This window comes from Leucopleurus acutus, assembly GCF_964270905.1.
Source record: "Leucopleurus acutus genome assembly, chromosome: 12".
NCBI lineage: Eukaryota > Metazoa > Chordata > Mammalia > Artiodactyla > Delphinidae > Leucopleurus > Leucopleurus acutus.
Window position 1 is genome coordinate 51,524,820 of NC_139154.1, and position 16,306 is coordinate 51,541,125.

At 48.3% G+C, this 16,306-nt stretch overlaps 1 protein-coding gene across 1 annotated transcript in view; it reads right to left on the minus strand.

Moving 5' to 3' along the window:
- Nucleotides 1-7,866: 7,866 nt before the first annotated feature.
- CAPN13 (calpain 13) overlaps nt 7,867-16,306 on the minus strand; it is a gene marked incomplete at both ends in the record, with an annotated part of 58,852 nt that continues 50,412 nt past the window's right edge. Inside the window, 6 exon segments of the mRNA XM_082851438.1 lie at nt 7,867-7,893; nt 8,748-8,803; nt 9,761-9,889; nt 11,419-11,494; nt 13,456-13,524; nt 15,128-15,185. Coding sequence (XP_082707564.1) covers nt 7,867-7,893; nt 8,748-8,803; nt 9,761-9,889; nt 11,419-11,494; nt 13,456-13,524; nt 15,128-15,185 — 415 coding nt within the window.

A 16,306-nucleotide genomic window follows, 5' to 3' on the forward strand; every position in this document is an offset into this window, starting at 1 on the left:
TGCCTGGTAATCACCAGGTGTATGTTTGCCAAAGGAGGTGGGGAGTTTTCCTAACACCAGAGGCAAATCCAGACTCTCAGCTCTCAGAAAGAATTTCTTTGGTCTGAAGGCTGGAGAGACGGATTTCTTAGGATAGAAGCAGACCCACTCTTGTGAAAACTGCTGTTGGTAAATCAGCAGGATCAGGGCCACCGCTGCCCATATTTCACCCTCATGCGGAGTAGGAGGAGGTGGCCCCTTCCTCCAGACACTTTATTTATGCGTAGTGGGAACTGTTCTAAATGCTAACTTTGTTAGAATAAGGCACTTTACTGCCATATTGACAGTAGATCAACGTGAATGTAGATGACATCAGCTAGACAAACTCTCAGCAGGGTGTGACTTGCAGTGTACGAAACCTCTAGACTCTGAAATCAGTTAAGATCAACATAGCCTCAAGTGTCCAAGGACCATACACCAAAGCACGGAGTATTAGCTTTCTTTAAAGTAAGAATTCAATACTTTTAAATAATTTTAACATAAACATGGCCCCCAGTGTGACAACCGAAGTGTGTGCTTTGTTCAGAAGAAACACATATGATGAGAGCGGAGGAAGAGGAGTTGTCTGGTCGTTTTTTTTTTTTTTCGGTACACAGGCCTCTCACTGTTGTGGCCTCTTCCGTTGCGGAGCACAGGCTCCGGATGTCTGGTCGGTTTTAATATCATAGTTTACTAAGTCAGAGGAGAGCAGATGGGATGAAGATGAGAGAGAGGAACAGAAATGGTCTCACAATGGGAGTACACCCCAGCTTTCCTGGTGAGTCCAAGGGCAGGCAAAAGCTTCCGGTACACAGTTTGTAGGAAGCAGCCCAGGATGGGTAGACTGGAGCGGGGCTTCAGCAACCCCAAGTCTCTGGGGAGAAGCTCACATAGCTCATCTGACAAGGCCTTCACTAGTTCCCGTGACTGCTTCCTGGCACGGAGGACCAAATGAGCAAGGTGAGGGAATCCGCCTCTGGACTGAGTGTTGGCCAACAGTGAACCTGGGAGTGATGGGAATCCTGGAAGAAAGTAACTCTGACTTTGTAATAGCAGAGTAAGGGAATGTTGGCCAGAGTTGAAATGTTCCTGAGACTTAGGAAAGCAGATTTCAAAAGAGTGAGAGGATCAATGGGTTAGACAATAGCCTTTATAAAAGAATATAGGTCATGATGTATTGGAGATTATAACAAGATAACGTTAACTATCTGCTCTCCAGTAATCCCAATGGGCAAGAAAATAGAAACAGCTGAAATAGCAGGAAGATGTGGGTTTGAGACAATATTGACAATATTTACGATGTCTACATCCCATTTACAAAAGTTGGGATGAGAACAAAACAAAGGAAGACACAAACCTGAGAGGACAATTTCTTTCAGTCATTTTGGAAATCGTTACTGAGTGGTTTCTCCACATGCTAAGGAGATAGCAACAAATAAGACATACCTAGGCTTACAGCGTAGCAGGGAATACAGACATCAAGACAGTAATTAAAAGTGTGCTGATTTAGCAAACTACAGATACAGGGGAACTTCCTCAACTTGACAAATGGTATCTACAAAAACCCCAGAATGGGATTTCCCTGGCGGTCCAGTGGTTAAGACTCTGCACTTCGACTGCAGGAGGTGCAGGTTCCATCCCTGGTCAGGGAACTAAGATCCCACATGCTGTGTGGTGCGGCCAAAACAAACAAACAAAAGACAAAACCCACAGCTAACATCATACTTATTGGTGAAAGACTTGGGAGTTCTCTCCCAAGATCAGGAACACAAGAATGTCTGCTTTCTTCACCTCTACTCAGCATTGTACTAGAAGTTCTAGCCAGGACAGTTAGACAAGAAAGTAAATAAAAGTCATCCAGATTGGAATGGAGAAAATAAAACTACCTCCATTTGCAGATGACATGATTTTATATATATAAAACCTAAGGAATCCCCTAAAAAACTATTAGGACTAAGAAATAAGTTCAGAAAGGTGGCAGAACATACAAAAATCAATTTTACTTCTACACATTAGCAATGAATAAGCTAAGAGTGAAATTATGTATAATAGAATCAAATTGAATAAAATGCTTAGGAGTAAATTTAACAAAGGAAGTGCAGGACTTCTACACTGAAAACCACAAAATGTTGTTGAAAGAAACTAAATGAGATCTAAAAATAATGGAGAGACATCTCATGTTCATGGATCAGAAAATGTTATGTTGTGAAGATGGCAATACTCCCCAAATTGAGCTACAGATTTATGTGATTGCCATAAAAATCCCAGCTGCCTTTATTTTCTGCAGAGTTTGTCAAGCTGACCCTAAAATTCATACATAAATGCAAGGAACTCAGTCACCAAAACAATCTTGAGAAAGAAAACCAAGTTGGAAGACTCATACTTCCTGATTTCAAAACATACTACAAAACTATAGTAATCAACAGAGTGTGGTACTGTCAAAAGGATAGACATTAAGATAATGCGATAGAATTTAAAGTTCAGGAATAAATCCTTACATTATGATAAACTGGTTTTTGGAAAGGGTGCCAAAACAATAAAATGGGGCAAATAATAGTCTCTTTAATAAATGGTGCTGGGACAACTGGATATACAGGAAAAGAATGAAGTTGGACCCCCTACATCCACCATATACAAAATTTACCTTAGAATGGATCAAAGACCTAAATGTAAAAGCTAAACTATAAAACTCTTAGAGAAAAACATAGGAGTAAATACTCATGATCTTGGGTTAGACAATGATTTCTTAGATACAATACCAAGAGTGTAAGTGACAAAAGAAAAAATAGATAAGTTGGACTTCATCAAAATTAAAAACTCTGAAAATGATATCATAAGAGACTTAAAAGACAACCTGCAGAATGGGAGAAAATTTTTGCAAATCACATAGATGATAAGGGACTGGTAACTAGAATATATATATAAAGAACTCTTACAACTCAGCAACAAAATGATAAATAACCCAGTTTTAAAAACAGACAAAGGATTTGAACAGATATTTCTCCAAAGAAGATATACAAATGGCCAATAAACAACAAAAAGGTACTCAACATCATGAGCTATCAGGGAACTGCAAATCAAAACCACAATGAGATATAACGTCATACCCTCTAGGATGGCTATAATAAAAAAGACAATGAAAAGTGTTGGCGAGATGAGGGAAATTGAAGATGATTTAAAGAAATGGAAAGATATCCCATGCTCTTGTATTAGAAGAATTAATATTATTTAAATGACCACACTACCCAAAGCAATCTACAGATTTAATGCAATCCCTATCAAACTACCCAGAACATTTTTTACAGAAGTAGAACAAATAATCCTAAAATTTATATGGAACCACAAAAGACCCCAAATTGCTAAAGCAATCCTGAGAAAAAAGAATAAAGCTGGAGGTATAACCCTTCCAGACTTTAGATAGTACTACAAAGCTACAATAATCAAAACAGCATGTTATTGGCACAAAAACAGACACATAGATCAATGGAACGGAAGAGAGAGCCCAGAAATAAACCACATACCTATGGTCAATTAACCTATGACAAAGGAGGCAAGAATATACAATGGAGAAAAGACAGGCTCTTCAACAACTAGCACTGGGAAAACTGGACAGCCACATGTAAAACAATGAGATTAGAACATTCGCTCACATAAAACTCTGAGAAGAGAACACAGCCAGAATACTCTTTGACATAAATCATAGGGAATATTTTCTTGGATCAGTCTCCTAAGGTAAAAGAAATAAAAGCAAAAATAAATGCTTTTGCACAGCAAAGAAAATGAAAAGATAATCTATGGAATGGAAAAAATATTTGCAAATGATGCAAATGACAAGCGGTTAATATCCAAAATATACAAACAGCTCATACAACTCAATATAAAAAATAGGCAGAAGACTTCAATAGACATTTTTCTAAACAAGACATACAGATGACAAATAGGCACATGAAAAGACACTCAACATTGCTAATTATTAGAGAAATGCAAATCAAAACCACAATGAGGTATCACCTCACACCTGTCATAATGGCTATCATGAAAAAGTCTACAAGTAACAAATGTTGGAGAGGATGTGGAGAAAAGGGAACCCTTATACACTGTTGGTGGGAATGTAAATTGGTACAGCCACTATGGAGAACAGTATGGAGGTTCCTCAAAAAACTGAAGATAGAACTATCATATGCTCTAGAAATTCCACTCCTGGGTATATATCTGGAAAAAATGAAAACTCTAACTCAAAAATATTCATGCACTACAATGTTCATAGCAGCACTATTTACAATAGCTGAGACATGGAAGCAATCTAAGTGCCCATCAACAGACGACTGGCTTAAGAAGGTGTGGTATAGATATAATGGAATATTACTCAGCCATAAAAAAGAAGGAAATTCTGCCATTTGAATCCATGTGGATGGACCTAGAGAATATTATGCTTAGTGAAATAAGTCAGACAGAGAAAGACAAACACTATATATTGTTTATATGTGAAATCTAAAAAATAATATAAATGTATGTATATGCAAAACAGAAACAGACTCACAGACATAGAGTCTGTGGTTACAAACTTGTGGTTACCAAAGGGAAGCAGGAAGTGGGGAGGGACAAATTAGGGGTATGGGATTAACAGGTAAAAACTACTATACACAAAATAGATAAGCAACAAGGATACATTGTATAGTACAAGGAATTATACCCATTATCTTATAATAACCTATAATGGAATATAATCTGCAAAAATACTGAATCACTATGCTGTACACCTGAAACTAACACAGTATTGTAAATCAAGTATACTTTAATAAAAAAAGTGTTGCCGATAATGTGGACAAATTGGAACTCTCATTTACTGCTGGTAGGAATGTAAAGTGGTGTAGCTGCTTTGGAAAACAGTCTGGCAGTTGCTCAAAATGTTATACATCAAGTCACCACATGATCCAGCAATCCCATTTCTAAGTATACAAATGAAATGAAAACATACATCCATGCAAAAACTTGTACACAAACATTCATAGCAGGATTATCTACAATAGTCAAAAAGTAGAAGCTACCTAAGTGCCCGTCAACTGATGAATGGATGAATAAAATATGGTATACCTACAAGATGAAAATATTATTTGTCACTAAAAAGGAATGAAGTACTAATACATGCTACCACCTGGATGAACCTTGAAAATATTATGTTAAGTGAAAGAAGTCAGTCACAAAAGACCACATATTGCATGATTCCAATGACATAAAATGTCCAGAATAGGCAAATCTATAGATTCAGAAGTAGATGAGTGGTCACCTAGGACTAAAGGGATGAGGCAAAAATAGGACTTGACTGCTAATGAGCGTGGAGTTTCTTTTTGTGGTGACGAAAAATGTTCTAAACTTACATTGTAGTGATGGTTGCCAAGCTCTGTGACTATGCTGAAAACCACTGAGCTGTATACCTTAAATGGGTAAACTGTATGCTATGTGAATTATATTTCAATAAGGCTCTACAAAAAAAAAGGAAGGAGTGAGTCACAGCAACAAAACAGTGTTTTGAATGTTATGACTGGGGAAGTGGTTTACACGAATAAATAACATGGAAACCCAACGGGGCCAAGACATGAAGGATCAAGAATGAGGTAACTAACCCAGGGCTGGGCAGACAGGAAGGGCAAAGGGCAAGGTTGGGAAAAGAATGAAACACTGAAGGAAATAAAGATATCTGATAAGGGGTTAATATCCAACATATATAAAGAACTCATATGACTCAACAGAAAAAAATCCCAATCTGACTTAAACATGGGCAGAGGATCTGAATAGACATTTTCCCAAAGAAGACATACAGATGGCCAACAGGCACATGAAAAGATGCTCAACATCACTAATCATCAGGGAAATGCAAATCAAAACCACAAGGAAGTGTCACCTCACACCCGGTAGAATAAGTATCATCAAAAAGACAAGTGTTGGTGAGGAGGTGGAGAACGGGAACCTTTGTGCACTGTTGGTGGGAATGTAAGTTGGTGCAGCCATTATGGCAAACTGTATGGAGTTTCCTTAAAAAATCTGTAATAGGCTCTGGGTATCTGCTCTCCAGAGGACACCGAACCAACTCCTAGTACCATCGGACACACCCACCACTGGAGTGGGCACAGCATGCCAACTTTTACTTGTGTCAAGGAAGACTGTGAGCTGTGGGTCTTGCCCTCAGAGGAGGGCCTCCCATGACCAGCTGCCTGCACACTGTCCTCTGACTGCCCAGCTGGTGATGTCCCTCTGCCTTGAAGTCTCGCTCAGTCCATCCAAAGTACTCCATGTGAACGATGACCTCATCAAGAGCCCACAACACCGGACAGCAACTCCTAATCATTCAAGACTCAGTTCCTAGGCTGTCTCCTAGAGAGACATCACAACTTCCAAGCCAACTTCGTTGTACCATTATCTTTGCGCGAACTTCTGTGTTAGCTTTCACTACAGAGTATTGCAATTGATCTATTATATTCACTATTTACATTTCTGTCTCTTTCACTCCATAGCAAGACCCTCCAGGGCAATGACCGAGTTTGATTTCCCTAAAGACCTGTATGTTCAGCTGTCTACGGGAGATCTCCATATGGGTGTCCCACAAGCACATCACCATATCCAAAGCTGAACTCATCCGAACACCCCTGAGTGTCCATAGAGCACCCAAGCCTCTTTCATTGCATCTTGTATATTAGAGTGTAGTTTCCTATTACAGAACTATCTCTCCCACTAGACAGAGAGGAACTGAGGGCAGAAACCACGCGAATTTCATTTATCTCTGTATCCCTGGAGCCCAGCACAGTACCTCTCATATAGGTGTTATTCAATAAATGGTCACTTAATTGAAAAAAATTAATAATAGAACTGTCATATGATCCAACAATTCTACTGGGTATTTATCCAAAGAAAATAAAAACACTAACTCGGAAAGATACAGACACCTTCCTGTTCATTGCCGCATTCTTTACAGTAGCCAAGACATAGAAACAACCTACTGATACATGTCCATCAATAGACGAATGGATAAAGAAAATGTGGTATACATATATACATACAACAGAATATTATTCAGCCATAAAAAAGAAGAAAACCCTGCCATTAGTGACAACATGGATGAACCCTGAGGGTATTATGCTAAGTGAAATAAGTCAGAGAGAGACAAATACTGGACGATTTCACTTACATGTGGAATCTAATAAAAAACCACACCTGAATTCATAGATACAGAGAACAAAGTGGTTGCCACTGGTGGGAGGTAAGGGGGTTGGTCAAAATGGGTGAAGGTGGTCCATAGGTGCAAACCTTCAGTTATAAGATACAGAGGTTTTGGGGTGGTTAACATACAGCATGGTGACTATACTGTGTTGTAGATTTGAAAGATGCTAAGAGAGTAGATTGTAAAAGTTCTCATCACAAGAAAAAAAATTGTAACTATGTGAGGTGATAACCAAACTTATCACAGTAATCGTTTCACAATACATACATACATCAGAGCATTACGTTGTACGCCTAAAATGAACGCAGTGTTAAATATCAATTATATCTCAATAAAAAGAAATTTTAAAAAGAATTCTAAATCCCTCCCTCATAAACTCCAGGCCACACTCTTTCACCGATGCCCCCTGTGCTACATGACTTGGATGAAATCTGTAGCATTGGTCTTGAAACTCACGGGCCAAGCAGCTGAGCCTTGGCTCACATAGAGAAGGGCTCTGTAATCTCTGGGGAGGCTGCCCCCAGGGAGAGAGTCTCGTTCCTGGAGGGGAAGATGCATTGTGCCCCTGGGAGGAAATGATTCTAAAGTTATGTCGTCTTATCTGGGCTCTGGGGTCTGCTCTCCTCCTGGCTTCAGTTGTACATCACCAGGTTCATCCAGTGAGAAATAAGCATCCTCGTTACAACACAACTTTAAACTAGTTAGCTTAACACAGGGCAGGGCAAATGGTACCCTCTTCCCTTGAAGATCTCAGTCTAGTCTCATCAACCTTTTCCAGCTAATTCCAACCCAAGCAGGAGGTCTCGGCCCTCTATTACAGCATAACTTCCGCTGCTCCCTGAATAGCCGGGCACTGAGAGGGACAGCTGAGGTCAACCAGCTGGCTGGGTCAGGAGGCTCTTTCAAAAACTCACTGGGGGTAAGTTTAATGTACAGTGAGCTCATGGGGCTTCCCTGGTGGCACAGTGGTTAGGAATCCACCTGCCAATGCAGGGGACACGGGTTCAAGCCCTGATCCAGGAAGATCCCACATGCCGCGGAGCAACTAAGCCCGTGCGCCACAACTACTGAGCCTGCGCTCTAGAACCCGCAAGCCACAACTACTGAGCCCGCACGCCTACAGTCCGTGCTCTGCAGCAAGAGAAGCCACCGCAATGAGAAGCCGACGCACCGCAACGAAGACCCAACGCAGCCAAAAATAAATAAATTAAATAAATAAATTAAAAAAACCAGTGAGCTCCACAGGTGTTCCTTAGTTCCCCCCTGGATTTATGACTCCCACACAATCCTCTGCTTTATTAAGCTATTGGAAAAAATAAAATCTGTCTGCCAGGATCCTAAAGCAGCCTTGGCAGCCAGCGATATATAAAGGCAGTAATTGGAGGCAGGGGGCCGGCAGCTTGGCCTCTGACAGACTGTTCAATAACCTCAGGGAGAGAAATGCCCCCTGGAAGCAGGTGAGGGGAGGTGGCCTGGGGTTGTGCCCTGTCTCTGTGATGGGAAGGTACCTCACCTCCATTTCTGTCAGGGAGAGTCCTTTTCCGTCCTTGGAGAGGTTCTGGAACGCTTCTGGGGTAAAGAGGAGGAGAAGAATCAGGACAGGCCTGGGCCCACGTGCGATGAAAGCCAACGTGGTGATTGTGTGTGAAGCCCTGGAGTGTGCTCGGCCTCCCCTCCATTTCTCTTTCCAGCCAAACTCCACACCCGTGGCTCAGGCTCAGCCCTCAGAACAGCCCCCTGACTGCCGTGCCCCACACGCCCTGCGCCCTGCAGCTTCCTTACACTTTGTACACTCCACACTCGGCTGTGGGGATGCAGGGCTTGTTTTAGCAGGTATCTCGGGGCACCTCCCTTGTCCAGCTGCGAATTCTCTGGAGCAAGACTGCGCCTCTGGCTTCTCCTTTACCCTCCCAGCGTCCGCTCTCTCCACCTTGTTAATTGCCTGCCTCAGAGCTGCGGGGTTAGTGCCACATGGCAGGGGCGGTGCAAGGATGTGAGCGTAGGACAGTTCCCACTTCGACCTCAACCACAACGGCTCCATTTAGAGCTATATTGTGGCTTGGGGTTTCACGTGAAATGTCATTTCAAACAAAGGGGTGTGCTGCTAAAAAGTGTCAAAACCTCTGGCCTACATAGCTGGATTTCTGAGGCCTTGGTGGGGGGGACCTACTGCTCCCACCTACTCGCCTTGTGTGCAATCCTTCAGCAGGGATCAAACCCTTCGTTGCATGACTAAAGAGTAGGTTTAAACCATAAACACAATCTGGAGAGGGGCCGCAGCGATTTAACCTGGTTCCTGAGAGACGTGCTAGTAGGGTGATGAGGAAATGAGTGATCTGGGGTGGGGGAATATCCTGGGGAGAAAAGGGTGCAGAAGGGAGGTTGGGGACTCCAGGCAACTACACCATCACACAGGCTAACGTTGGCTCTGTCCCTTGGGACGAGCCCAGGCCTGGGGCTGGAGCGCATTCCTGGTCCCCTCCTGTGTCCTTTGTGAAGGTCTCCAGGATGGCCCCGGGATGACACTTGTCATGGTTTCAAGCCGCATCAGGACGCAGACCAGGCTGGGGAAGCTGACCCTGCCTGTGCTGTCGCTATAGCGGAGTCTCATGAGATCCAGCCGCTCATTGGTGACGGAGATCCCTGCAAGGAAGTCTGGGACACAGGGGGAGCCAGTGAGCGGGGGGGAGGTCGGGAGTTGGGGTGGTCCTGTCCTCAGAGCGGAGAGCTCAGGTGGTGGCCTCAGGTGGACGGGAGAGAGCTGCCTCGCCCTCTTTGAGTCCTGTGATCGTGCACGTCTAGTGAGCTCCAGGGGGACACTGACCACAGAACCAACAACGGCAGACTGAAAATCAGGGGGGCCTGTGCACCCCGGTGAGCCATCAGAACACTGTAAACCAAACCATCCATCTAGGGGACAAGCCCGGTGGCCTGTGGGCCCCACACAGCCACAGACATATTCGGTTTCCCCTGCAGAGCTCATAAAATGTGGATCTGAATGCCTTTAGATAGGGCAAGCCTCTGCAGCTAGCATGGTCTCAAACTGCCCCCTCAACTCACATCAGCTCTGTTGCCCTTTCAGTTACCGGGACTGGCCCCTGCCAGCTTTTCGGCCAAATTCCAACTATTCTCTTTCTCCCTTTTCTTATTCTGGAGTCAGGAGTGAGGTTCTCCTCTAAAGGTTTCGTCTTTCACCGGCCATTCAGTGGTTCTCAGAGTGGGATTCCCCAGACCAGAGGCTTTGGCTTCACTAGGGAACTTGCCAGAAGTACAAGTTCTTGAGCCCCGCCCCAGTCCTCCCGAAGCGGAAACTGGGCAGGTGGTGAGGCTCACCAATCTGCACTGTCACAAGCCCCCAGGGGTCCTGACTCGGGCTCAAGTGTGAGAGCCACAGCCCTCGGCTGCGAAACGTAAGGCGAGGATAGAGGCTGAAGCCGGGTGCGGGCAGCGAGCCCCTGGGAGGGAGACCCGTGGGGGCCGCCCTTCCAGCAGGGGACCTGCTGGAGCCTGATTTTACATTGTGTTCAGGAAGGTGGCAGTTTCCTGACTTCACCTTTTTGTGAGCCATTTCCCCCATGGGTACAGTGAGGATAACGATTCCTGTCCTTCCCAAGTTCCAGAGCTGTTGAGACAGTCAAATGAGGTGACGTTGTTGCTGAAATATGAAGCATCTGCGCCCTGCGCTGTTATTACCCTTCTCCCAGGACTGAAAGCTCTTGCCTCCTTGAAGCAGACAGAGGCCACTTGATTTCACTTAGCCCCAGACCCTCTGTAAAGAGAGCGCATCAGCCCACCTCTGGGTATTTAACCCTGACGGCCCGGATGCCGAGATGGAACCATCTTCAGGGCAAGCTAGATTTCTGGTAGGGGACCAACCATGCAGGGTCATTTCTACACAATTAGAGCTGCGCTGGGGAGAGAAGGCAATCAGGAGAATTAACTGGCAGGCGAGAGAACTCGGGTGGGGGAGGGTGGAGTCTGCGTCTGGAGGCAGGAGGCTCACAGACCCAGTGTAAAGCAGGGGAGGGCACAAACACTGTGCTCTGCTCTCTCCCCGCCATGCCCGGCACCTACCAGCCTTTTCTACAGCATGCTGGGGGCGAGGGCAACACACACACACACACACACACACACACACACACACACACCCCAGTCATCACGGCTCAAAGGGTCGCCGGCTTTACCTGTGTCCTTTATGGCCTTCCACAAATCCGAGCTTGGGAAAACTCCAGAGTTCTTCCGGGAGTTTTGGGAAACACTCTGATATGGGAGAAAAAGCAAGAAGCCCGTGTGAGCCCAGTGCCCACCTGGGAGAGGATGTCCTGGGTACCTGGGTAGAGGGAGGTCCCGATAAATCTCGTTCCCAGCCCTGGAGGCTGCTTCACTAAGACACGAGTGGGCCCAGCTCAGAGGTCGGCAGGCTGCATAGCTGAGGCTGGGGAATGGGCTCTGCTTGATAAAGCTGACTGCCTGGCTGTCAACTGCGGGGCAGCGGGTCCCTCTCCCAGGCCCGCACCTTCGCCCCGCTCCCCCGACCTGCTCTCCTTCCTCTTCCTCACCCCCTAGACTGGGCTCCTGCCGCCCGGGAGGCTTCCTGCTTTCCAGGGACGTAGAGAGCTCTCTAGAGGTTGCCTAGGGTGGGGTTAATAGCACAGACATTACAACCAAATCGCTGAGTATAAATCCCAGCTTGACTATTACCAGCTGTGTAACCTGGGTCAAGTGACCTAACCTTTCTAGGCCTCAGTTTCCCCCTCTGTAGCACAGGGCCAATTACAGTACCTACCTCACAGGTTCGTTGCAAGGAGTAAACGAGCACATCTTTATAAAGCGTTTAGGAGCGCGCCTCGCACGATAGTGAGTGCTATGTAGGCAGCACTGAAGGTACGTGAGAACTGCGCCTGGGACCAGGCACGGGCCGTGGTGTGGAGTCACCCGAACGCCCCGATTTTGTACAGGGCGGCTCTCCGTTTGCCCGAGACTTTTCTCCCTCCCCCTAATTCTCACTCGAACCCTCAGGCTCCTCCTGCTTCCCAGGTGAGGACACAGGTGGGTGAGTGACTTGCCTTGAACGGAGCAGGCAGGCACCGCAGGACTGAACCCGGGACTCCTAACGTTGGCCTATGCTCAGCTGCTGCCCAGGAGCTGTTTTAAAGCAAAATACCCCCAAGCAGGTGTGCAGGTGAGGCAGCTCGTGGGAGCCGATTACTGGGAAGGAGCGGCTTGACAACTCTTCTCTGGCCTTAGTTGGCTTTTGTGAGTTCAGAGGCTTAGCGTGTTCTCAATCAGGTACGGACTCATTCATTCAGTCACGCGTTCGTTCGGTCATTTGTTCAGCACTCGAGTGCCTTCTGTGTGCTGGACACCGTGGAAGGCCCTGGGGAAAAGGACGAATATGAGGGATCCCTGCCCGGGAGGACCCTGCAATCTAATGGGAGGACTGTCGGCCATTGCAGTGCCTGGTGAGAAGCCAAATGACCCCAATCAGGGATTAGGTGATATAAATAAATAATATGTAAACTGAAAGTGTTTTCATTTTATTGTTGTGGGTTCAAGTGTTAGGAGCTGAAGGGGGACTCGCTGGGTCTTAGGGGGGCGGGCAAGGCCCCCAGGGGTTTTGGGGCTGGACCCGCAGGCTGGGTGGGCATCAGGCAGGCTCTGAGTGCAGGGACGGGAGGACAAGGAGTCTCAGAGCTGGGGTCCGATGGAGTCAGTGGGATGAGGGAAAGGGCTTCTCCTGGACCCCAAAGTGGGTCCCAACTCAGAGGATCCTATGTACAGCTGATGAGTTTCAACTTTGTCCTGAGAACAACGGTGAGGCCACACTGAGGCCACAGACCACAGCTGTGATTCTGATGTACGTCCTGGCAGACGGAGGCGAAGGGGGTGAGGTGAACTGGTGGCCTAGGGGATGCTGCCTGGGCCCGGGGAGCAATGAGGAGAGCAGTGCTAGCTGGCAGTTTTAGCTACAGTCACTGTGACCCGTTTCTCCTCCAGCCTCCTAGAGCGCTCCTCAGCCTGCCACCCGACCGCGCATTGCCTCGTACCTTCTAGTGGTGCATGTACAGACCCCCAAGCAAAACAGGGGCCCTCCTTGAGGGTGGGGGTGAGTCTCCTCTCCTTTCATAGCCCTCAACCCTGGTGTAGGATTGGGCTACCCTGTAAACATATGCTAAACCAGACAGAATAAGAGTGCTAGTCAAAAGGGAACACGTAGGTACCTGGCAGTGGACAAGACGGCTCCACAGCCTTGAAAACTCCTCTTGGTCAAGCCGCCCGTTCACCTTCAGCTGGTGGGGAGTTAAGAGTCAAGCAGTCCTTCGTGCAGTGAGCAGAGAGCAGCCCCACCCACCAACTAGTAACACAGTCAGTCCAGCGTCACCTGGATGTGGCCCTACACCAGCTGGCTCTTGCTGTATCTGAAAGGGACCTGGCTTAGATTTATTTCACAGGGAAAACAATCAATTGGAAGGAGAAGGCGGCCCTGAGAAAGGAGGGCCAACATCACGTGCGCCCAGGGGAAGAGGGCAAGCCCCAAACACAGCCTTCACCAGTGGGGGGGCCCCGGCGGGGGAGTGGGGAGCAGCTGGGGGGAGGAGAGCGCCTTGCAACTCCGGAGGCAGCGTGAGAGGTGAGTGCACCCGCCAAGTGTGCGCCAGTGGGTGGACCGCGTTCTGTGTATTCAAGTCAGCCCTGGTCACTCCATACGATGGGTTTCATGAAAACTAATGAAAAGAACGGATCTCTGAGGAACTGGAGGGGAGCTGGTGGGTGAGCAAGAGGAAGGGTAGAAAAGCCCTGTCTGCTCTGCAGGGGTCCCGCAGACATGACCTCCCCTAGGGTTGCCTGCCCCAGGACGTGGGGTTGCCGAGGGCCATTGGACTCACCCTCAGGGATGAGCGGTGTCTCTGGGTGATTCCAAGCCGCAGCCGGCAGAGACAGGGCCTGACTGATGATTTCATCAGGAAGGCCTCTTGTTTGGCAATGGCTGGCTTCACATCCCCAGTCAAGCCTTGTTAAGAGTGAAAGGGGGGGGGATCCGTGTCGCCCCAGGGAGACCGTGCACACCCGAGGGAGGAGCTGCAAGGCAGCGGCTGGGGGATACGCCCACGAGGAGCCAGAGGGAAGGTGGGGCGGGCAGGGGAGAAACGGCTCAGGGGAGAGCGGAAGTCAGGACGGGAGGCAGGAGACCCGGGGTGGGGTCCCAGCCCCGCCACTTGCGGCCACGGAACGTGGGCAGGTCACTGCACTGTCCCAGCCCAGTCTCATCTGCAAGTGCAGCACGATAGTAACAATGGGGTGTAAGTGCCGCGCAGACCGAAGAGTTTTCTGCAAGGCTGGTGGCTGTTATCTTTATTGAACTGGGGGCTTGCTGAGCAAGGAACTTAAATAGTGAGGACTCCTGCAGTGGTAAGGAGAGGGGTGTAAGGGAGATAGTTCCCACTGGTGCCACAAGGAGGCAGTGGAGGATAATGTTAGAACATAGACTCTGGAGGCTGAAAACTCCAACTTCAAATCCAGACACAAATTCTGCCTAGCTGTGGGATCTGGGCTGAACCCTTGTTTCTTCCATTGGATCATGGGACAATACTTCTTATATCACAGGGGTTATTGCAAGAATTACGAGGGAAAAGATATATATCAGTACAGTTCGTGGCACGCAGTAGACGCCTGATAGGTGGTAAGTTTTGTGATTGTTGCTGTGGCGGTTCTGGAGGGCAAGTTGGTGCAGAATTCCCAGGAGCCCAGGCTCTTTGGCGAGCCCTCAGAACCAAGAAGGAAAATAATGAGGGTGAGAAAAGTGTTCCCCAGTGTCCTAAATAGACCCCTGGGGAAGCCCAAGGAGCAGACAGGCTCTTAGAGCTGCGGGAGGGGGATGACTGCAAAGGATACATCCGTCAGAGCCGCAACGCTCCGGCACTCATCCAAAGAGGATGTGTCCGCTGAGGTCCTGAGGGGGAGACCAGGAAGGACTGAAACGTCAGGGAGGGGACACAGGACTGGCGTGGCCATGGGGATGGGGTTGGGGCCAGGAGGTTCTTCCTTACCTTTTAGGAATTCCTGGTTGAGAAGGCTCTGAACCTGGGTTCGGAGGGTCTCCACCAAGGGGAGAAACGAAGTTGGAGTCCAGTCTGGGTTCTACTCTCGAGCCATGCACCTTGGCGCAAAGTCCTGGATCAACGTCCAGCCCCTGATCCAAACGAGGAAGGGATGCAGGAATCACATCGGTGCCCAGGAGCGGAGGGGCGCACCAGCCTGACTGTTAAAGCACTGGGATTTCTGAGCACTTAGTTCCCATCTCACCTTTGTCATGAAGCCCTCCCTCCCTCCCTCCATTTCCTCCCTCCCTCCCTCCCTCCCTCCTTCCTTCCCTCCCTCCCTCCCTCCTTCCTTCCCTCCCTCCCTCCTTCCTTCCCTCCCTCCCTCCTTCCTTCCCTCCCTTCCTCCTTCCTTCCTCCCTCCCTCCCTCCTTCCTCCCTCCCTCCTTCCTCCCTTCCTTCCCTCCCTCCCTCCCTCCTTCCTTCCTTCCCTCCCTCCCTCCTTCCTTCCTTCCCTCCCTCCTTCCTTCCCTCCCTCCTTCCTTCCCTCCCTCCTTCCTTCCCTCCCTCCCTCCTTCCTTCCCTCCCTCCCTCCTTCCTCCCTCCCTTCCCTCCCCTCCCTCCCTCCTCTCCCTCCCTCCCTCCCTTTCCTCCCTCCCTCCCTCCCCCCTCCCTCCCCCCTTCCCTCCCTCCTTCCCTCCTTCCCTCCCTCCTCCCTCCTTCCCTCCCTCCCTCCTTCCTTCCCTCCCTCCCTCCTTCCTTCCCTCCCTCCTTCCTTCCTCCCTCCCTTCCCTCCCTCCCTTCTCTCCCTCCCTCCCTCCCTCCCTTTCCTCCCTCCCTCCCTCCCTTTCCTCCCTCCCTCCCTTTCCTCCCCCCTCCCTCCCCCTCCTTCCCTCCTTCCCTCCCTCCCTCCCTCCTTCCTTCCCTCCCTCCCCTCCCTCCCTTCTCTCCCTCCCTCCCTTTCCTCCCTCCCTCCCCCTCCCTCCCCCTCCCTCCCCCTCCCTCCCCCCTCCTTCCTTCTTTCCCTCCCTCC